This window comes from Gobius niger (assembly GCF_951799975.1).
Source record: "Gobius niger genome assembly, chromosome: 2".
NCBI lineage: Eukaryota > Metazoa > Chordata > Actinopteri > Gobiiformes > Gobiidae > Gobius > Gobius niger.
Genome location: NC_136853.1, coordinates 25,385,446 through 25,408,611, shown reverse-complemented (window position 1 = coordinate 25,408,611; position 23,166 = coordinate 25,385,446). Strand labels below are relative to the sequence as shown.

The 23,166-nt window shown below is 40.0% G+C and overlaps 4 protein-coding genes across 4 annotated transcripts; 1 reads left to right on the top strand and 3 right to left on the bottom strand.

Moving 5' to 3' along the window:
- Positions 1-14: 14 nt before the first annotated feature.
- On the bottom strand, positions 15-6,426 carry ddx56 (DEAD (Asp-Glu-Ala-Asp) box helicase 56). Its single transcript, XM_079582880.1, has 14 exons — positions 6,292-6,426; positions 4,041-4,202; positions 3,805-3,959; positions 3,558-3,728; positions 3,355-3,445; positions 3,007-3,248; positions 2,782-2,922; positions 2,566-2,679; positions 2,389-2,483; positions 2,246-2,319; positions 2,080-2,169; positions 1,906-2,011; positions 1,725-1,825; positions 15-235 (listed from the first exon to the last, which is right to left on the bottom strand). The coding sequence occupies exons 1-14, from the start codon at positions 6,346-6,348 to the stop codon at positions 164-166; spliced, it is 1,671 nt and encodes a 556-aa protein (XP_079439006.1). The 5' UTR covers positions 6,349-6,426; the 3' UTR covers positions 15-163.
- A 100-nt stretch (positions 6,427-6,526) lies between these two features.
- dusp26 (dual specificity phosphatase 26) lies at positions 6,527-9,092 on the top strand. Its single transcript, XM_079551716.1, has 5 exons — positions 6,527-6,801; positions 7,012-7,195; positions 7,277-7,488; positions 8,172-8,396; positions 8,762-9,092. The coding sequence occupies exons 2-4, from the start codon at positions 7,017-7,019 to the stop codon at positions 8,381-8,383; spliced, it is 603 nt and encodes a 200-aa protein (XP_079407842.1). The 5' UTR covers positions 6,527-6,801; positions 7,012-7,016; the 3' UTR covers positions 8,384-8,396; positions 8,762-9,092.
- A 1,737-nt stretch (positions 9,093-10,829) lies between these two features.
- ppiab (peptidylprolyl isomerase Ab (cyclophilin A)) lies at positions 10,830-12,450 on the bottom strand. The gene is made up of 5 exons (XM_079551947.1): positions 12,276-12,450; positions 11,911-11,941; positions 11,464-11,552; positions 11,207-11,379; positions 10,830-11,126 (listed from the first exon to the last, which is right to left on the bottom strand). Exons 1-5 carry the CDS (start codon positions 12,342-12,344, stop codon positions 10,991-10,993), a joined length of 498 nt encoding a protein of 165 aa, XP_079408073.1. The 5' UTR covers positions 12,345-12,450; the 3' UTR covers positions 10,830-10,990.
- Positions 12,451-14,091: 1,641 nt separating this feature from the next.
- On the bottom strand, positions 14,092-22,631 carry zmiz2 (zinc finger, MIZ-type containing 2). Its single transcript, XM_079551319.1, has 17 exons — positions 22,397-22,631; positions 22,149-22,329; positions 20,444-20,659; positions 18,952-19,140; positions 18,790-18,873; positions 18,514-18,691; positions 18,299-18,440; positions 18,118-18,196; positions 17,909-18,040; positions 17,723-17,828; positions 17,500-17,657; positions 17,256-17,323; positions 17,088-17,156; positions 16,775-17,016; positions 16,300-16,418; positions 14,499-14,708; positions 14,092-14,411 (listed from the first exon to the last, which is right to left on the bottom strand). Exons 1-17 carry the CDS (start codon positions 22,579-22,581, stop codon positions 14,304-14,306), a joined length of 2,466 nt encoding a protein of 821 aa, XP_079407445.1. The 5' UTR covers positions 22,582-22,631; the 3' UTR covers positions 14,092-14,303.
- Positions 22,632-23,166: the final 535 nt, after the last annotated feature.

Below are 23,166 nucleotides of genomic sequence, written 5' to 3'. Positions count from 1 at the left end.
ATTGTATTTTTATTGAACATGAGGTGGAAAAATGCAAACAGATCTCTGACATAGACCTCAGACTACTGATAATAATCATCAAACAACATTTGTATTTTTGTTTAGCCCACAGAAATCACCGCACAACAAGCAGCACTTGTTTAATCAATGACTCACAATTGGTTCATTTCGACCTTTTGTTCCTTCCTCCAGTGTAACGGAAACTCTTCAGTGGGTTTTTCTCTCCAACGTGTTTCTACAGATAGAGAAAAAATAATGATTAATGCTAGTTAAACTTACTATGTGTATTTATTCATGCATGTTATGGATGGTAATAGATGTAGCGTGCATAATTATTAGGCAAGTACAATTTTCAGCATACAATATAACTGACAATATAAATGTAATTATTGTGCAACTAAAGAAAATATAAAAAAGGAAATTAACCATCTCACATGTCTATTTTTATACATTTTAGAAAAAAAACAATTTGACAAAAAAAAAAAAAAAAAAGGTTACCAAAAAAAGCCTTATTGACCAGAGCCTCAGCCTGAGAGATTGTGATTTTTAAAAAAGCCGGAGAAAGAGGCGTTCCTGGAAGACTAAGGAGCATGCGGGGGGACATTGGTCTGTGATTGACAGGCCTGAGTTGCCTTACAGGTACACAGCCCTCTCCCTCCCTCCTCTCTGCAGGAGGCGGGGCCAGGGCCATGTGTGGGAGCGTTTCATTGGAGTGTTTGTGCTGCAGGTCAAGTGACATCAGATTTTACGCCTCGTCCAACAGTGGTGCCAAATTCAAAAATAGACATTTCGCCTGTAGAGACGCCACACTGACGTTTTTATGCAGGAAGTTGATCTATTTACTTATTTGCACTAAATTGCAAAAATTATGACCGCACTATTGGACACTCATTTGTTAGCAAAAAAAATGGATTTGAGAGAAAGTTTTTCTTTATTTCCTCAGGCACAAGCATTCCATCCATGTTTTTTATTTGTATATGATAAACATTTTGTGTCACATCCGTCTGCTGACACTTTTCATAGAAATATGTTTTGCTTCACTGCAAATCTGACATTTATTTAGGAGAGCCCTGCACATCTATTCTTTCATCTTTAGGGCAAAGGCGCGATAGCGCATTGTATTGGATGAAATGGTAGTTGCATTATTTCTGAAGTAAATAGTGCAACTGCGTTTAGGTTCAGTATTGATGTGATGCCCAAATAAACCTGCTAGATCTCTTTTCTTGCCCACTTTGACAAAAAGAAGCTGCATAATTCTCTACACACAATCTGACCTCCTCATCATGTAAGATGCTTCAGTCCAACAGCCTTTTACACCACTATATATTGTAGCCATACCGCCTTTGCTCTGCCCAATCCTGTCAGACCTTGGAAGCTATGCAGGGAAGGGCCTGGCAGGACTTGGATGGGAGACCGTTTGGGAACACCAAGAAGCCTAGTGAATGTAGTGCGTGATTGAGTGAGTGGTGGTGGTGGTTGGAGGGGCTGATGGCGCAGACTGCTTGCCTCGCTTCCGTCAGTCTACCCCAGGGCAGCTGTGGCTACAATAGTAGCTTACCACCACCGAGTATGGAGTGAATGAATAGTGCAATGTAAAGCGTCTTTGAGTGTCCAGAAAAGCGCTATATAAAACCAATGCATTATTATTATATATTGCACATATAACGGTAATTGGTCTTAATCTAAATAGCAGTACAGTACAGTACAGTATTAGAATTTCTTACCTTAAAACTTGCCTTGATAAGCCCTCCAGGCTTAGGTTTGTCTTTCCTTTTCCTTCTCCTTCCTGACGATGGATTAGCTATACCTCTCAATGTTTCAGGAACTGGGGAACAACAAATCAAATATCAATGCTACAAGCACTACAGATCATTTTGAAGTGATTGAGCTCTGCGTTCCCCTCACTGAGATATTCAGGCACGTTCTTCATGTGTGGTTGGACGACAGCAGGGTGGAGGTCTTTGTCATGACGCAGCAGCTGCAAGTCCCTGGGGTTATCTTCAAAGTAAGTCTGAACAACAGCAAAAGGATTCAGTTACATTGTTTTAATTTATCTAAAATATATTGTAATGAATTTACCTTTAGTTTTTCTGAATTTAATAGTTCTTGCTTGATCTCTTTAAGTCTGGCCTCTTTTACTGCTTGCTTCGTTACTGAACGCATGGCATCCTAAAACAAAGTATAGTTTTATAGTTTTTATAAACAAAAAGTTTTAATAAACAAGAAACCAAGTCATTCCTCTCACCCGACACCTGTAGCGGAAACTTTCAATCTCCTCCATCTTGAATTCATAAGGCTTCAAAACACAGTCTGCATTGTCTTTTGAAACACACTCATGTTAGTGTCCGAGGTTACTATGAATGTATATAATATAAAGCATGATGGTACCTCCTTTCAAAGCGTCCTCCACTTCTCCGAGCAGAGGCAGTTCCGTGTGAGAGATAAAAGACAGAGCAGTTCCCGGATTGTCCGCTCTGGCTGTTCTACAAAAACAAAGTGGAAAAACTCAAGTTGAGTAAAAAACAACAACAAAAAACAACAATCGACAATTCTGCACAAACAAACCTTCCCACTCGATGAATGTAAGACTCTACTGTTGGGGGGAAGTCAAAGTTGATAACGTTGGCAATGTTTTGGAAGTCAACACCTCTGGACACTCCATATTCCTTGTCCTTATTTCTAAAAACGTAACAATTACAAAAAGAAAACATAGATGCAGAGCTGGTTTCACATTTTCCCAGCTGATTTCTTCAATCACTTAAAAGTTTAGTTTCTTCTCACTTTGGCCGTTTCTCTGTGGATGCCTTCTTTCCTTTCCCTGCAGTAACTTGTGGTGCATTGGTGGGATCAGCCAAACTCTGTTCGTCTGTAGCAATTATGTAGTCATAAAAACCCTGGTTGAATTGAGTAATAATGTGGCACCTGGAAAAAGGAAAAAATAAAGCTGTAATGCAACAGAAGGAGGGACACCAAATTTGTTTTGAATTTGTTTTTTTTTTTCCAGACCTGGACTGCACTGGTAGCTCAGAGTTCAACACGCATGCAGGAATAGCAAACTGTTCAAGAAACAGCTTGACTCTGTAGCATCTTTCCACTTCTCCCACGAACATAAGGGTCTTGCCTTGAACTAGGCGCAGCTTCAGCAGTGTGTAAATGAGCAAGAATTTGTCTTCCTCCTCACATTTGATACTGTACTGCTGCAACTGGCTGCTGTCTGGGAGTTGAGAACCTTGGAGCTTCAGAATCACCTGCAAATTAAAGTTCCCAAAAGCTTCAGATTTTGGCATTACCTGTTTATTATCAACAGGAAACTACATAACTACATTCTGACAAATAAAGAAAAGCCGACATTACCGGGTTGTGTAGTAGCAGCTCCTTTAAAGCTTGCACATCTTCAGTGAATGTGGCTGACATCAGAAATGACTGGTAGATCTTTGGCAAATGGCTGTTTATGCAATAGTTTTAGTTAGCTCTGGTCTCGTATTGACAAAGGAAAATCAAAGAAAAGCTAAGAAGGGGCATGATGCTACGATAAAATTGAATGAAGAGCAACTCACATCAGTAAATTCTTTAGATCTGCTTCAAAGCCAAAAGAAAACAGCAGGTCTGCCTCATCTACAACCAACATCTCAAGAGACGAGTGTAGGGCAAGGTTCTGTGCATTCAGATGAGCGAGTACACGAGAAGGCGTGCTCACCACCACGTCAGGTTTCTCCATCAAGATAGGTCTAGACGGTCAAAAAAAAAAAGTAGCGTGATCAATGTGTACAGAAACACTGGTTTGAACTCTGTCACGGAGCAAACCTCTGAGCTGACAGGTCGGTTTTGCCAGAGATGTCGGCGACTCTGACATCTCTGGAGCAGTAAGCGGTTAACTGTCGGATCATGGTCTGAACTTGCTGACCCAGCTCCTTGGTTGGCACTAGGATGAGTGCCCTGACATCCTGTTCCCTAACACGCTGTGATAAATGTACGGAATGTCAACATCGGGCATGGTGTCACTACATTTAAAGTTACATGCAGCTAGTTTTACATAATACCTGTTTGGAGTCTAGGAGGCGTTGTATAACGGGTATAGCGTATGCAGCGGTTTTTCCAGAGCCAGTCCGTGCACGAGCCAAAAGGTCCTTTCCTTCTAATGCCAGAGGAATAGCTTTCTCCTGGATCAAAGTGGGCTGAGACCAACCAAGGTCTGCGACCGCCTGTATCAACGAACAAAGAGTTTGCATTACATTTTTTTTAAAGCTATGGCATCACATGAAGTGGGTCCTTTAGATGCAGTGTGCGTTGAATAATTTCTCTTGGTTTATGAGAAACCAAGAGAAATCATTCTCTTGGCTTCTCAAGAGAAACCAAAACATAAAACAAAACTCACAAGCCAAACTTTATAAATGTGACAAAATAAATGTTAGTCACCAGAGCCACATCTCACTGTTTTAAGGTGAAACAGTAAATGGCCCAAATGAAGGCAGTTTGTACTTTTGTTTTCATTTAGAAGAAATTTAAGCCACATGGATTATTTGCAGACATTACACAGCTGAAGAGCAGACCTCACTGTGAGTTAATGTGGCCTCTTTTTCTGAGGATGAAGCAAAGGACAGGGTTTGATGGGATATTTGGCTGTGGAAGGTTATCCCCCATGGTAAATGGTAAATGGTCTCAATTTATATAGTGCTTTTCCACCTCAAAGCGCTTTACAGCAAGGATCCACTCACCCATTCATACACCAATGTACACAGGCACTGGGGGCAATGTGGGTGAAGGGTCTTGCCCAAGGACACAACGAGAGTGTGCACTTTCAGACGACCCACTCTACCATCTGCGCCACTGTTGCCCCATGTTCCGTGTGGTTTATATCGTTACTGTGGTTCATGTTTGAGTGATTAAAGTCCGTGACCAGCAGCAGGAGTTGATATAGTTTTTTATGAAACATCTGTCACTTCCCCTGTTGTTTCCGCTGCTGGGTGAGGACGGTCGGATTGTGCTGAAGCTCTAGTTCCTAACTGCATAGGGATCTATGGCATGGTACAGCTGTTCACAGCTACAAGGTCCAGGTTCGATTCCCACCGGGGACGGGGCCTTTCTGTGTGGAGTTTGCATGTTCTCCCTATGTCTGTGTAGGTTTCCTCCGGGTACTCCTGTTTCCCCTACCACTAATGTGACGTATGAGAGTGTGTTTGAGAGTGCACATGGGGAACACCAGATGGATATGAGCCCAAGGCTACAATCTGGAGTTCATTAACGACCAAATACACCAATAATAAAATCTAATGGTTGACCTTATCATGTGACAAGGGGATATGAAGCTAGGATCACCTTATTCCGGACGTTCGCGTGGGTGCTGCCATGAATTGTGTCATGTTCATGTGACATCACAACATTTTAAAGAGGCTATAGGTTAAATAAAGAGCCTATCATTTAAAACTGAGGTGGAGGGAAGCTGAAAATCCCATGGCAGTAACTATGGTAACTGACAAAATGCAGATTTTAGAGTTTATTGTTAATTCCTATATAAATTGTGGCCAATTCACATGAAACATAAAAGTACATATGAACTATGGTCTAAATATTTCCTCATATAAAAGTGTCCAAAAGTGACAATATTCAAAAACACATACATGATGTTGGCCAGTTAAAAGGACTTTCAGCCATAAGAATAATGTGACAGGTTTGTGAATCCCATCACTATTAAATGGTGATCAGGAAAAACATTTGGATATTACCTTTGTGTAAAGTTCTTTAAAAAACAGTTTCTCTATCATAGTGTTGTATTGGTCCATGCCCTTCAACAGATTTCTATAATATGAAGGCAAGCAATTCAATGGAAGTGCCGATCCGTGGCAAAAACAATGTAGGCGAATAGGAGCAAATATTGTAGATATTCAGATTCAGCCACAGACCAAGTGAGTGTAAGCAGATTTGCTGTTAGTAACAGTTGAGATAATTCAAAAATAAAGAAGGGATGAACAACAAGATAATTTCCCTCTAGATCAACGTATGAATCCAGTCTGCTGTTATTTGATCATTACAGTAAGTTCCTGACGAAACCTCTTGAGGTGAGAGGCGAAAGGTCCTCACCGCAACCTAGTACACATGACAGCTTAAGATCCTTTACCCAAGACAGAAATCTCCAGCATGACTGAGACTAACAAATACAAAACTGTCCCCACACAGTCTTCATGTGATGCTCGTTGCCAAATGAACTCATACTCGTTACAGAACGAGTCTATTGTTTTTTACAGTGATAACGTTTCGATTAGTGATGATCCATGAAAATACTTCGGTTCATACCTTTAAAACACGGTCATCTAATCCCATTTCATGAAACTGTAGCCTTTCTTCTGCCATATCTGCAACAGCAAAGAGAAGGTACACACGCTATATCATAATACTCCCATGTAAACACGTGTCGCCGTCGCACTGATTATACGTAGATGAGGGACGTTCTTCTTCGTGGTTTCTCCGCCTCATCTGGAACATAACAAATGCGCTTGTGTGTTTCAACAGCAGATGGCGCCAATGAAACCTTTTCAGTAACAGCGGATTTAAATGTTTAATGTGTTTTCAGTATGTCAACAGGCATTTGTTACACTTAATGAACAAACTGTCTGTTCCACCAGGCGCAGCAGCCATGTTTGTTCCGTGTGTGTAGCGAATTGAAGAAGGGAAGATGTTGAGCCTCTGCATGGAGATGCAGATGTCTGGATGCTGGGCCGCCGCTTCATCCTCCCACACCGAGTAGGCATCATGGCTGCTTAACTAGTGGCTGAACTGTGGCAGGGAATATCAAAAATACAAAAGGTGAGTGGGATTTAACCACGGAGACTTCGCCACTGCCGTTGTCCTGCTGTTGTTTTTTATTAAGAAGCAGGTCTACAGTGAGACGCTAACCCACCCACAGGTTGCCAAGTCTAAACTAGGCTGTTTTACAACCATGCTGTGTGTGTGGATTTTAAAGCACTGAGGGTTTTGACGTCTGTCGTTTACTTATTTTATTTTTTTCTGATTCAGTGTAAATGGCGTTTATGTCCCGGTTTTCCCGGTCAAGGAGCAGCTCCAGGTCCCCAAACAGAAAAGACTCGGAGCGATCTTCCCCTGTCCTGTCCGTGTCTGAGCTGGAGAGACTGCTGTGCACGGGCAAAACCGCGTGTAACCACGCAGACGAAGTGTGGCCACGACTCTACATAGGAGACCAGTGCGTGCTCTGTGTTTAGTTAATCATCACATATGCTCATGTTTGATGTTTATTTTAATGTGCTTGTGTATAACTCTTTAGAGACATCGCCTCAGATCGCAGAGAACTGGCCAAACTTGGCATTACACATATTCTCAACTGTGCTCAGAGCAAGTGGCGTGGAGGAGCAGAGCATTATGCCGGGATGAACATCACCTACCATGGTATTGAGGCTCATGACTCCCCCACGTTTGATATGAGCGTCAACTTTTACCCAGCTGCTGAATTTATTCACAAAGCCCTCTCTACTGGAGGTGAGTTACCAAGGAGCGTTACTTTTTAATTTGCATGGTTAATGTATACTGTACACTGTTTAACCTCTTACCTGAACTGAGTGCATTTTCTCCAGTTAACGACATATTATGTATATCATGAACTGACATATTTGAAAGCTAAGACCTACACAACTCAGATTTTTCCTAGCATTGTCGCTGCGTTTATGTCACTTTTGTGTCGTATTTTTGGAGCTATTTGGTCTCGTTTTAGATGCTTTTGTCTTTGCGTTTTTGCTGCTTTTTTGTTGCATTTTCATCACTATTTTTGTAACCATTTTGTCGCTATTTTGACACTTGTTTCAAGAAGCTTTTACATTTGGGTAAAGCCACACTGGAGATAATGTGCTCAGTTCGGGTGGGGGTTACGAGGTTAAATAAACACAATGGTTCACTAACTGGGGTCTGGACATTTCTCGACATAAACGAATGACGTTTCAGGACAGACCAAGTCCTTTCTCCTGAGTTTGTGCAGGATTCTCACCAGGGTGCAAAATAATACATAATTGGCATTGACGTTTTTCAATCACAAAAGTATTTCTACTCTGGCAAAAGAAAATGATTTTGCTGTAAGAAACGTTTTTTTTTACACCAGCTATACTTTATAGTTATGTTTAATTGTTTGTTTTGGCACGTCCTGTAAAAGTTCTTTGCTCTTTGTGTAGGCAAGGTGCTAGTACACTGCACAGTGGGAGTCAGCCGCTCTGCTACATTGGTGCTGGCCTACCTGATGATTAGACAGAACCTGACTCTGGTGGAGGCCATAAAGACTGTGAAGGATCACAGAGGCGTCATCCCCAACAGAGGGTTCCTCCGTCAGCTCAATGGGCTGGACAGCATTCTCAGAGAGAGCAGGAAGACGTCCCCACAGAGCTGAGAGTCAACAACACGTGAGCAGCAAGCTTTGCTATTATTGTGTTTATGTTTGTACTTGTCTAAAAGGAAATAGGCACGCACATCCAAAGACAGTGAAACCTGCGTGCTGGATCCAAAATAAGAATACAGTGATTTAAAGCAAGGGTCCGCACAGCAGTAAGAGCTCCCAATTTTTTATGAAAAATTGGGAGCTCTTACTGCTGTGCCTTAAATCTATGTTTGTACTCGTACCTTTTACAACCCATTGATTTTTAATACAACCGTTTCACCTAAATGAAATACTTGCCACTGTGATGACAGTTTCCTTAAAATGTCTCTATTACCATGATGATTGTGATAAGCAGCATATGTGTTTCTTTCTTTTTTCTTATTGTAACAGTACCTCAGGGGCAACATGGACTGTATGACAAAGCGCTCCAGAGATAACAACAGTAATGCCAGGTTTTATTGTTTTGGTCGTCTTTTAGTTATTGTTTGAAGTCCACGAACCAGCAATGTAGCCTTTTAAGCAACATCCCAAGAAGTGGTGCCCGAGTGAGTGGGGGGGTCATGGTCGGAGGGGCTGATGGTGCAGATTGGCTTCCGTGCTTCCGTCATTCTACCCCAGGGCAGCTGTGGCTACGTATGTACTGTAGCTTACCACCACCAGGTATGGAATGAATGAATAATACACAAAATAATAAAAAGACTTTGAGCATCCGGAAAAAAAACAAAAACATTATGTACGACAAATGCATTATTATTATCATTACAAGATTTTTAATATCAAGCGTCTTAATAAGAGTGCAGCAGTGAGTGTTTCAGATCTTGTCATAAGTGCACTAGTTTCTTTTAAATGTGTGAATTATTATTATTATCAGTTCAAGCCAACTTTGACGATGCATTAATGATGTCAGAAAATATACTGCCAATTATATTTTGATATTAAAGGTTGACCTGTTTCTATCACAATTGTGCCATTTTAATATAGGGTTTGGCAGTGTGATATGACAGAAATCAAATCATGATCTGATCCCTGTGACAATCTGCAGTAGACTTATCCCTGCTCACTATCACTGATTTAATAGTCCAGGAGCAAGACTTCACTATTATTTTGCTACCTTTTTGTAACTATTATTTTTCTTTAAAGTAACCTCAGACCAGACATTACCAGTGAGGGCCTTTAGTTTCAAACAATGTTTTTCCTTTGCACATCATCCCTATTTCCAAAGCTCTATACTGCCTTGAAGTATTGTTCAGAGGTTGTGCAAACACAATGTGGGTATCACAAAGCTAAAACAGTTTTTAAACTAAAAAAAAACATGTTGTCAATGTTTACCTCAAGTGTCACATTTGAACTCAGTGACTCGTAGTTTTAATATGTGCTTTTTCACAATGTTGACACAAATGCTCCCCCAATTTCCCCTTTTCTCAATGTTGTACTGACTTGTTTTGTTGATCAGAACATTTGTATCAGACTTGGGAAGCTATTGTCACGTGTAGCGTAGCCAGTAGTTACATAATATTTGAGTTTATTTCTAATTGTATCCGTGTGTTGTGCTGCACTGATAACCTGTGTCAAGTGTTTTGTAGTGGTGGTTGAACTGTGTTGTGATCAGCTGTCGGCCAGGTGATTATATTTTATACTGAACCTTCATAGATTGATATTTATGTCTTTCATTCTTGATGGAGTAACTTGATCAACTGTATTTCTGTCAACATTACATTTTTAATGCCTTGGTTGTTTTGTTAATAAAAACGGAACTATTAAAAATAATAAAAATAGAGATTTTCTTCAGAGCTCAGTCTGCAGTGCAGTGTTAATTTTGACAACATATTTTAATTAGATTTTAGTCTAGTTTTAGTCAAAAAAATGTAATTCAATTTTAGTCTAGTTTTAGTCGACTAAAATTGCAAGTAAATTTAGTCGACTAAATTTAAGACGAATTTAGTTAATTTATTTATTCTTTGCATTTATAATATTCACTATAATCATATTTAATCTTGTTCCTCTGCTTCATGGTGCTGCTCCACATGAACAAAGCTCAGAGCTGATCCTTTGGCAGTGAATTTACATGATATGAGGCTCTTTCAGACGCTCAATAGAAGTTTGGATGATTTTAGTCTCACCCTTTCATTTTTATTTAGTCTTATTTTAGTCGACTAAAATATCTGGACATTTTAGTCCGAGTTTTAGTCTCATGAAAAACTTTAAATTTAGTTTTAGTCCAATTTTAGTCGTCAAAAATAACACTTTGACTAAAATCAAGACTAAATATTTTAGTCGACGAAATGAACACTGCTGCAGTGGCCTTGTTGTTGGCTTGAACGTCTATTTTTAGCATCACACGCTGGAAGAAAAAAAAAGATGGGGTGCAAGTTCAAACCTCACCACTAGATGGCGAGAAACCTTATGTAATGAATGCTGGCATAGTCCTCTTTTTCGCAGCTTTTATTCACATATATCGTTTTTGTCAGCATATTGCAATGAACATACACGTATAAATAATTTGAAGAACAGGGTGCAAGTGGACTGGGGTTAATTCATCTATTGTCAATATAGACTACTGGACCTCAAAGTAGGCTACATCAAGTGTACAATACATTAGCCTGATGTGGTTCTGCAAGCCTACTTTAGTTCCCCAGAATCAACGATGACAACTTTGGCTTTCGGAGTGCCACTCTTTGTCCCCTGTTTATCCATTGCCTTGACAATATCAATCCCCTCGACAACACTGCCAAACACCACGTGCTTCCCGTTCAGCCTGCAAGAAGAGACAGACCGGAATGTAAAAACCCAATCTGTGGCGCGCTGTTTTAATCAGGAAGGTGTGTGTGGCCGTACCAATCAGTGGATGCTGTGCAGATAAAAAACTGTGATCCGTTGGTGTTGGGCCCTGCATTGGCCATGGACAAACATCCTACGCCCGTGTGCTTTAGCTGGAAGTTCTCATCGGCAAACTTCTCTCCATAAATGGACTTGCCTCCCGTGCCGTTGTGGTTGGTGAAGTCCCCTCCCTGGAAACAGCGCGGTGTGAGCGATGGAGAAATGCATTTTAAGCCAATACAACTTAATAAACACTGGAGAAACTGGCTTTGTACCTGGCACATAAATTTCGGTATGATGCGATGAAATGAGGAGCCCTTGTAGCCAAATCCGTGTTCACCAGTACAAAGAGCCCGGAAATTTTCTGTAACGCAAAGACATAATGTCCTCCGCTTTGGTCAGCAAGTAAACAATATGAGATGAGAAGGATGGAGGTCATGCTGGATGTATGCCGAGGAGAGGGTTGTAAGGCCTCTATGTAATAAACTAGGTTAGGGCTAAGTAGGACAAAAGGCAATGTAGGACAAAATCACTCTTAGCATTTGTAATGTATTGGCCCAGTCTTGGTGTTGCTTTCAGTTGTGCAAAACGAATGTAGATGTTATATAATTTAATGAATACAACAATAACACATTCATCTTGTGGCCATGCACTGGTGATAATGCCTTTCCAGAAGCTCGAGTAAATCACACCAGAAAGTATAATATTCATTATAGTTTTACCTGCAGTCTTTGGAACTGCGTCAGCTCGCAGCTGAAAACACAGACATTCTGAGGTTATTATGGGGTCATAGAGAGAGAAATGAGATTATGACAGAACATAGTACATGCGTTTCGTGATCAAGTAAGAATTGACCTGTTTTCTCCAGTAAGCTCATCTAAATGTTAACCAATCCAGATTTTTCTGCGCTGCCTGTACGGTATTAGATGGGCGTTCCCAATCCCAGTAAACTGCACATTGAATCTTTATTACAAGGCAAAACCATAAAGGCTATTTTATAACCCACTCAACTGTACATAAAACATAGTGCACATATAGAAACAACAAAAAACTTGTGAAGCCATAAACGTGGGCATATAGGACTTACCTCCATCACAATCCTGCCCGCGTTTGCGCCATCAATACCAATGTCAAAATAAACTCGAGGGTTTCCCATTTTCCAGAGGTTTTAGATATGTGTGAGATGAAAAGAGACGCGGATATCCCGACAACGCCGAAGATCTTTATTTATTTATGCCTTTGGGTGGATGATGCCACATATTCAAGCCACCAATGAAAAAGCCCCTCTGTGCGGAGTGGTGACGTATGAGGGGGGTCATGATACAGTCTATGGTCCATGCGCGCTGAGAGATCCGCACTATAGACGACATTTGTGTGGAAATTACCAGCAGACAAGTCAAGTTACACAGATGAGAGGGCGTTCGTTATCATTTTAAACAAGGAAAAGATGATTCAAATAAATAATGCATCGGTTTCATTTGGCGCTTTTCTGGACACTCAAAGACGCTTTACATTGCACTATTCATTTATTCCATACTTGGTGGTGGTAAGCAACTATTGTAGCCACAGCTGCCCTTGGGTAGACTGACAGAAGCGAGGCAACCAGTCTGCGCCATCGGCCCTTCCGACCACCACCAACCACTCACTCACTCATTCGCTAGGCTTCCTGGTGTTACTAAACGGTCTCCCATCCAAGTACCGACCAGGCCCTTCCCTGCTTAGCTTCCAAGGTCTGACGGGATAGTCACAAAATCACAAGATCACAAACAAAGCGTCGTTTTAAAGTTTATTTAAGAAAACGATGTAACAGTACAATGACAAACATGATTTAAACATAGATTTCATCATGTTGTAAAAAATGTATATGAATGCAAGACCATCTATTTATAAAGCACATTAGCATTCAGTACCCAATATATTCCCCATACAACTGTCAAATGTATTTATTGCTGCCTTGCCAAGACAATATTGGACTCCATAGGATTCAGGCCAAGAGAATTCATTGAAAATATGTAAATAACTTATTGTGAGCTGGTCATTTCTATCAACAATTTTATGAATTCAATATTTTACACACACGTTCTCTTATGAAAACATTTTAAAGAGATTAGGGCTGCAACTAACCATTATTTGGTAATCAATTAATCTACCAATTATTTTCACGATTAATTGGTTAATCGGTTGGCTGTGAGTTTTTGTTGATGGACTAAACTTAAAGTGAATGTTTGTAGGAGGTTCTGGCTCTAATTCTGCTTCTGATTGGACGAGACACAGACGGATATTTATGAAATGTTCAATGTACAAAACACTACAGACCCAAACTTTTAAAACCAAGTAGGTTTTCATAAAAAATACACCATTTTCATATCATTTTTGCTCTATTTGAGTCTGCGTGAACCAGAAAACGATTAATTGATTACTATAATAGTTGTCGACTATTTCAATCATCAACGTTTCAGCCCTAAAAGAGATAACATAAACTCGTACAATTATGGATTCTATATGTCAAATCTAACCGAGGTTCATAACTAACTTTCCAATGGCAAAAAAATGCAGAAAAGCTACAAAGCCAAACTCTATGGCAGTGCAAAAGAATACTGTATATTAAACACTTGTGGGGTCATTTAGATTTAAAAAAGGTTTGTCCAACATGTCTTTACCCTTTAATTAACCTTGTGTTCTGCCCTATATTTGTTGTTTGTGCTGCATTTTATTTTGCCAGACAGGGTTAAAAATGAAATGAGATTCAGGATGAATATGCAGAATATTACAAATACAACACAAACAAATGTACATGCTCATAAAAACACTGTCGACACAAAAATAGCGGGAATGCTCAGGCTCTGCCCTCTAAGCAAGGCCGCAACCCCAACATGACCTTGTGAACATTTTGGGGGAAATATCACTGCTTCTAATAATGTTAAGTAGCACTAGTTTGAAAAATCAGATTTAATATTAAGTATTTTGGTCGTTTACTTTATCTGACACCAACTTAGCAATGTATGTTGTTATTAATTAAGAACCGTTTTAATCATCTTGAGACCCGCTGGGCAGTCGGGACCCCACTTTGGGAAACATTGCTAAAAGCTGTTGAGGGATGGACCAGAGCAAACCGTCAGTTGTTCTCAAACAGTGACAGGAGGTCATCGCTGCTGTTGTTCGGGAGGTCAGGAGGGCCCAAGAAGGACAGCAGCTCATCTGGGTTGTTCAGCTCTGGGAGAAGCTTTGCATCAAAGATACAAAAGTTTATAATCGTATAAAAACAGTTTAAAGATAGTTTCATATTCTAAACAGACTATTCTGCACTCACATCAAGAGTATGGTCCGATCCCTCTCCAGCAGGTGTGACTGGGCCTGCAAGTCCGAAAGAGCCCTCACTCTGAAGTCTTGTGTTCTGGGTAGTGGGGGTCCTTGGGGAAAGAGGGTTGCCTGCGTCAGCAAGGCCCTGGTTACCATGCTCACCTGAGCTGTGTGAGGGCAGGGTGTTGTGGGAGAGTTCAATACGCCCAACAGGAGGTACCTGACAGAACAGAAAGGACTAGGTCAAATCAAATGGGAGTAGGTTGTATGGACATTTTATTAACGAAATGTTACAAAAGTAAATGTAAACTGGCCAGAGGTCACACACCAGACGTGTATGACAGAGGATTTAGTAAAGCAGCTGCATGTGACAGGAGAGGCCTTTTCCTGCACATGCCTTAATACGATTTCAATCAATGCGGTCTAGGCGTCTACTTCAACTTCAGTCAAAGACTCTCCAGAGACCTTGTAAAGCAGAAGGACTAGACAGTGAGCGCTCTAAAAAATAGTCAAATGAGTTTAACACTAGGGAAGGCAAGTTTATTTGTAACAAAACAACTCAATGTGCCTCACAGCAACACCAAACACAATAAAAATACAATAAAAACAAATCAAATCAATCAATTACATTATATATATATATATATATATATATATATATATATATATATATATATATATATATATATATATATATATATATATATATATATATATATATATATATATATATATATATATATATATATATATAGGCAGCAGTACAAAAGTGTGCTTTTAGGGTTGAGGCCTGTTTCACGTCCTCACAGAGGCTGTTCCAGACTTTTGCTGCGTGAAACTGAAACGCAGCCTCACCGTGTTTAGTCGTGACTCTAGAAACCACCAGAAGACTTCTCCCTAAGGATCTCAAGGCTCTGGGTGGTTCATGTGGCTTTAACATGTCGGCAATATACTTTGGTGCCCGACCATAAAGTGACAAGCAGAGCTATTTTAAAGCCTATTCTGTTGTCTATTCTCCAGTCTGTAAGCTGGCTTCAGCAGAGGCTTAATGACAGCTGTTTTTAGGCCCTTTGGGAAGATCCAGTCTGGAATGAGGTGTTAACTAGTTGTTGTGACAAACTGCTCAGCACAGACTATAGAAATCTAGTTGGTAGTTGGCTAGTTGGTAGCTCAGACCAGAAATAACATTCCAACTAACTTCCACTATTTTATTAGTGAACAGTGTAAAATGTGTCAGCTCTAGGTCTCCTACTGGTTGCAATGTTACCATTTGTATTGAAGAACTGATAGCTTTTTTTATGGTTGGACCTTGTCACTAAAACATTTTGCAAAGTCATTGCACTTAGATGTAGAAATTAATTCTTGGGGCATTGAAAGTGGAGGGTTTGTGAGTCTACCAACAGTGGCAAACAGAACATAGGAATTACCCCGGCAATTTGCAATTATTTCCGAGAAACACTTGCTCTGGTTGAACACATGTAACTTTGCTTTGTAAGTAATGAACCTGGAGCTTTGACAACTGCCCTTTGTTAAACATCCTTCAATTTTCTTTCAAATTTATGCTAGTATTATAGCAAACTCCTTGTAAGACTCATTCCACTAACAGATTTTTGCTGCAAAATACTTCAAATAGGGTCATATTGACGTCGCTTTGCTTTAGAGCTTCCTGACTATTGCTTTGAAGCTTATTGAACCGTGAAGACACAGAAATGAAGCTCATTCAGAGGCCAGAGGCAAACCACATTGTATGTGTCTGAGGCAAACGACACGGCCTCTTTCTGTTGCATCTAATAACAGGACAAAAGACTTACTGGGTGAGGCGAATAAGAGAGTGATGATGGAGGTCTTGTTGATGGATATTCGCCCAGTGGTGGGGATCCAGGTGTGTTGGGGAAGTCTGTGAATCCTGTTTGCTTGGAAAACCCTTGGCCTGAAGAAGCATCAGAACAATACACATTAGTCCAAGCTAATCGAAGCATGCATATTATGTAGTAAGATTCAGAGCAGTATAAGCTAAATGAATTACATCAGTAGAGCCTACACATTATTCTGAGTAAAACAGATGTGAAGAAGTAGATTCTGAAAGTGGGTTGTTCTGTGTAGACTATGTTAAACAGAGATATTATAACTAATACATATAGGACTAAACACATTCTGTTTTTAACAGTATTGAATCATATTACCGTCACTGCCACTAACAGCTGTGCAGTTGGCATGCACATTTGCCAAATTATCCATTACATTATTATACATAACCGGTGGGGGCTTTCTCCCAGCAGCTCTTACTTGGCCTGTTAAAGTCTGGAGTGTTCCTGCTTCCTGCTGTCAGTGACTGGTATGGAGTGGAAGCAGGGCCCAGGGCAGCGATAATTTCCATCACATTAGGCAGAACCATGTGACTGGGGCTGACTGTACGGCAGCGTTTCAGCACAGGGCCGTCAGGTTCCTCTTTTATGTGCAAATCTGGTTTGACAGGAACTGGTCTCCAACCACACAGAGGGTCTATGGTAATTTCTTCATAGTCTGAACTAAGGATGACAAGAAAAACAAATGGCATGACCATAAAACCACTTAACACCTTAATTCTGACAACACTCACATCTGGATGTACACAAGTATTCCAAGCATGTATTGGTCCACCTCCAGTCTTTCCAGCAAAGCTGTTTTACTGTTATCACAGAGCACACAAAGCAAAAGTTTTTTTTAATCAATGAATATGTGTTAAGTATTCTCTTTTAACTTAACTTTTTATTTTTCATGTACTTACTTGCATACTGGACATCTCCAGGTTCCTCTTTCACAATTCAGTTGCAAATATGATTCCAAGTCAAAACACTAGATAAAAAGAAAACATAGTGCAATTGGATAACAATCAGAACATATCATTTGGTATTTACTGAATGTATAATGGAAAAGGAGATCCAGACAATTGTAATTGCTCTCTAGCTTTCTTTGATTTGCTCACCACAGTCACATTTCTTCAGATTCAATGTATTGAATGTTTACTGTACCTGTATGTGTCTGCAGTCATGGCCTCGAGCAGGAAGCTGGATCCTTCTAAACGTGATTGGACATTTTAAAGACACTTTGATTGCTGTTTGCTCTACTCCATCCTCCCCATTCAGACCTGGGGTACCAGGAATAGTCCCAGAACTAAAATTTCTCTTTACTGGAATGAAAATAAGACATAAGACAACAAAATGACAGCATAGCAGTAGTGAACTGGTACCCTACTTTTAGCGATGCAGTGCTCAGCTGGCAATAGCCTCTTCTTCATCAGACCCTGGAGGACAGATCTGACAGATGGCCGATGGACAAGTTGTAGCACAAACAAATGTGACTGAAAGTCAAGAGGAGAATATTTTTGCTGTGCACTTGTATGATGATGATGAAAAACTGCATTGTGTATTAACTACTTACACAGCAACAAGCTGTCACAGTGATCTGTACAGTGTTGCGTCCAGGCTGGCAAACTTGTTTTAGATACAAGGGCTTGTGGGAAGTTTTATTATCCCCCCTTTCAATGGACAAAGGTGTGGCATTCACACTGACCTAAGCAGCATACATTTTTAACACTTTTATAATAATTGAGTCAAAAACATCTCAGTGAAGTTTAGTTAGATACATACTTGAACAGACGCTGGCCAATTGGTGTTCATCTGTCTGTCCTCATGATGGTAGCATTTAAGCTGTAACTCCAAGTCTGGCCTAAAGGGGGCAATAGAACACAACAATAGAATGGGCTGGAGAGAGGAACTAACTATTGCATAAACATTATGCACACTGCATTACTGAAGGTGTGCTTCTTACCTCATCAAGAGTGTTTGGTAAACGGAGTCCCTAAGCTGAAACGCATGATTACTGACAGCAAGGTTGTGCTCCAGTCTGAAGGGATCCAAAACGACACCATCTCGTACAGGAAACGTCAAGCGCAGGTCATCACTGGGGTTTCCTAAATACAACGTCTTCTTTATTGGGTGATTTGAGGTCATAACAGACACATTGGTATATGGCAATACTCTCACCTGTAGATACTAGCTGTGGTGTGATGTTGGATTTAGTGTCTGGGGAGAGGTAGGGAAGTTTAGTATCTTGGCCAGGAGAAACACATGAAGGCATTGTGGTGCCTGGAGTCATTGGCGGAGTGGGATTCCCACCCGTAGGTGAAATGGGATATCCCTGTATCGCTCCACTCCTTCCTGGCTATAATTGTAAATGAACAGATTTAGATTTGTACAACATTGATCAAATAAGATATGGATTCATTAGATGTGAAGTAGGTATATTAAACAAATATTTACTCCATTCACTGCAGCCTGTGTGAAAGCATTATATATTCCTGTACCACCTTGTGAATGGCTTCCTTGACCATTGTAAGGGTCAGGCTGCAAATGCAAACAAATCATTGCACACTTATTTTAAGCATGAGAGATATATAACTCATCCAATCTAAAATGACAAACCTTATAATACTGTGGGCCGGCCCGTGGGGTAAACTGTCCTGGGTTGAGTGGTGCAGAACTGAACTGTTCTATGTGGGGAAAGCGACTGGATGGGTAAGAAGGGGAGCGTTGCTGTGGTCCAGATGAATACGGCAATGGCTGGTGAGCGTAAGACATTCTCCCTGAGCCATACTGCTGCACTGGAAATCCCTGAAATAATAAAATAGGCCTGAGCTATTACTTTTAACTGTATGTGACTGATATTTGGGGAATCATGTTGCAGCTGTGGTAATCAGATCATTTTCTTGTAGTAGAGTAAACTTCATTTGGCTCCAGAGCTCTATATTGTAAACGCGGCATTTGTGATCGAAAAACTAGACTCTGTGCCTGTTGTGTGTCTAAATATAGCACATTTTCCTCCAGCGCAAACCAGGAAGTCAGAGGCTAACTTATGGCAGTGTTAGCACTGGCGGTCCACCTTCTTCCTTCCTTTCCCTCTAGACTTCTTTTAATCCGTGTTGGTGGGAAAGTGAAGATACAAGCACAGAGATGCAATGAATAAACGAGGGTGCAAACATGAGCGTGCCATCTAATTTGTTCATACAGCGTTTGGTCTGGACAGGAGAACAGCTCCACAGGTGCCCATCAGCTGTGAGGCAGTGTGCTGAGCAAGAGTCTCAGTTGTTGGAGAAGCACTGGTCTTGGTTCAGCTGGCCTCACGTGTAACTTTCATATTCTATTTTAGGTCTTTAGCCTGGTTTAGATGTGATTTAGTCCTGCTTTAGCCCTGATATTGCCTGTTTTTTGTCCTGGTTAGTTCTGAGTAGTCCTGGTTTTCGCCCTGGCTTAGTCCTGTGTTCATTGGAATCAGTTTTGACTGAGCAGTGCTGTAATGACAATGTTTATGTTTTGATTTTTATTGCTGTGTGTTGCTGCAACTATGCACTTAAAAGAGTATATAAATAAAAGTGCACACACAACAGTGTTAATTTCGTCGACTAAAATATTTTGTCTTAATTTTAGTCAAAGTGATATTTTTGACGACTAAAATTGGACTAAAACTAAATTAAAAGTTTTTAATGAGACTAAAACTATGACTAAAATGTCCAGATATTTTAGTCGACTAAAATAAGACTAAATAAAAATGAAAAGGAGAGACTAAAATCATCCAAACTTCTATTGACCATCAGAAAGAGCCTCATGTCATTTAAATTCACTGCCAAAGAATCAGCTCTGAGCTTTGTTCATGTGGGAGAAGCTCCATTAAGTCGAGGACCTTGATTAAATATGATTATAATGAATATTATAAAAGCAAAGTCGACTAAATTAGTCTTAAATTTAGTCGACTAAATTGACATGCAATTTTAGTCGACTAAAACTAGACTAAAATTGAAAAAAAAAATTTTGACTAAATCTCTACTAAAATTAAATTACATTTTAGTCAAAAGACTAAGACTAAAACTAAAATAAAATATGTTGTCAAAATTAACACTGACACTCAAAGGACACACACCTCAGATTGGAAAGGCCTTTTAAGTCCTTGTTGCCTCCCTGAATAGCTTCCATGTGGGGATATTTTCTGCATTTGTGGATGATGAGAGGGGCACAAGCCGCCAGTGGATGGAGAGTGCCCATGTCTGGTGGCACCCATTTCACCTGGATTCCCCAGAGAGCCCCGGGGCCCAGAATGAGACAGGAACTGGGTGCTGTATGAGGATGCTCCACCCATCTGGAAGGAAAAAAGTATGAGTCGGGACAAAAATGCAACTATCTAGGTGTGACACATCTTTAACTCAGTATTAAATCAGTGGCTTTACTGTTGAAAATACAATAAACATATGCCTTACAGGTTTCTCACAATAATGCAGCAGGACAAACGCATAGCATGTTTATTATTTAAATATATTAAATATTTAAATATATAATATTTATATTGAAGAGCAAAACTAACAAAACTAACAAAAAATCCACACAACTGAAAGTCCACCAGCTTTTTATAATCTAATACAAAAGCGTTCAGTTGTTCAGATTTTTTGGCTATTTTTGCATTATTACCTTTTGATCCAGCCCACTGGCTTAGGACCGGTGGATGTGTGTGTTTTCACCTATGAACTTTACTGAAGAGCAAAATGTCTGGCAATCAGAGCTGTAGCAGTTCTATTATTAGAAACATGTGGCACAAATGTTTATCAACTGCAGAAAATCTCATTTCAACCCAATGTTACATGTCCCTATGGAAACACAATAGGGCTGAACGATTTTGCCAAAAATCAATATTGCGATGTCAATTTTATTTAGATTTTTCTTCCCTGTTTACCGTTAATAACTTTTTGATGCATATAACTAAAATCTAGCTTAAACTCATGAAATATTTACAACTGACTTAAAGGTAACATTTTGGACTATGCTGTTGCCATCAGTGCAAAACCGTCTCCCAATGACCAGCTCCACACAGAAAATGCTATTACTGCAGTGGGTAATCAAAGAATGGATTTGGATAAGAACTTAACCTGTTTAAATCTGAAATTCTGCTGACTTTACTCGACATCTCCATGGCAACGACCTGGAGACGTACCCACTCCTGGTAAAGTTATAGTCATTTCTTTGGAGAGCTGAGCCTCTCACAGCAAAAGCACATGTTTGTTTGTACATTTATGAGGTATTTTTCATTGATGAAAATATCTGTCATAAAATAAATGCTTGTATTTCAATTGTATTTTTTGGGTAAAATTCTACACGGTGTGGCTTTAAAGAATTACTTACTTTTTAGTCCTTAATAATCATTTTAAATATAATTCAAAATAGGCCTTTTATTTAATTGTATTCTGTAATGCTGTATTATTTTATATACATATATATACACATGTATATATATATATATATATATATATATATATATATATATATATATATATATATACATATATATATATATATATATAAAAGCAGTACTCCTTTGCAGTGGCTGATATTTTCACTGTACATCCACGATCTACTGTGCACCTTAACTAGACTGAGAAGTAAACGCCACCGTCTACTTCTATGGGCCCACGGCCATCAGCTGCATGGGCCAAAATCGCATGCCTCTGCGATTTGGAAATCATGTTGTGTAATATCGTGAGAAACTTATAAATTAAATTAAACCTTCAGCCCTAGAAGCCGATCATGCAGCTTTTGTAAGCCCTATATTAAGTTCCACTTTTGTTTTCAAACTGTACCTGTCCATAGCTCAGCTCTTGATTCTGTTTTTCTTGTATGGCTGCAACGGTGGCTGTAGCTGTGGCAGTGGCAGTGGCAGCCGCTACAGCAGCAGCAGCGGCCTGAGTGAAGTCTGGGGAAGGTCGGGCTCCTAAACTGGCTCCTCCGCTGTTTTCAGGAAAACTGTGGGGATGGAGGCCACTAAACAAAGGAGTGGTGCATTAGTGTGTTCTTTATTCATAAATAGGAACGAAGAGGAATATATTACCTTTCTGCATAGGCTGGGGGGTTATAGGTAGAACTGGGGCGTCCATACATTACAGATTGTCCATATCCTTTAGAGACAGCATCGTTATAAGACTGCTGGCCCATGAACTGTGAGCCCATCCCACCACCGAAACCAGGGCTTCCAAGAGGCATCATGTGACTACTGGAGCTATCACCTGGACCCATAGGTGTACCAAAAACACCTTGAGAGAATTCTTAAGGCCCAGTGATGCTAAAAACCTTAGACATTTAAATAGTAATAAAAACTGATTAAAAATAATAATAATCAGAAAACAGAGCAATACTAAGAGAAAGAACAGCAGAGATCAGGATGAAAGAGGCATACAACTATTAAACATGACACATAGCTCAACAGTTGCTAAAGTTTTGTTGTGTTTTTACCAATAAAGTATTGTTTTCTCAATTCATAGTTTAAGATTATGGTAAAACTATCATATGACAATGCATGTAAAATATTGTGCCAGATCTCTAATAATCAGAAAGGAATATTGTGTTACCTGTGAGTGGGATTGGTCACGCCCCACGCAGTTACAGTAGAGTGGAAAGACAGGATGCGTTTTGATTGGTTGCCAGGAGAGCGGGTCATGTAGGAATGGGTCTCACCGCTGCAAATGATGATGAAAGCAAGTCATGGGCTATATGCACACAAGTAACACGTGACAATCAAGTGAACTCTCTGGAGGACACTTCTCTTCCTCTCCTGTTATTTCAGTCTTATGCAGACACTTGAATAATAATAAGCTGCTGGAG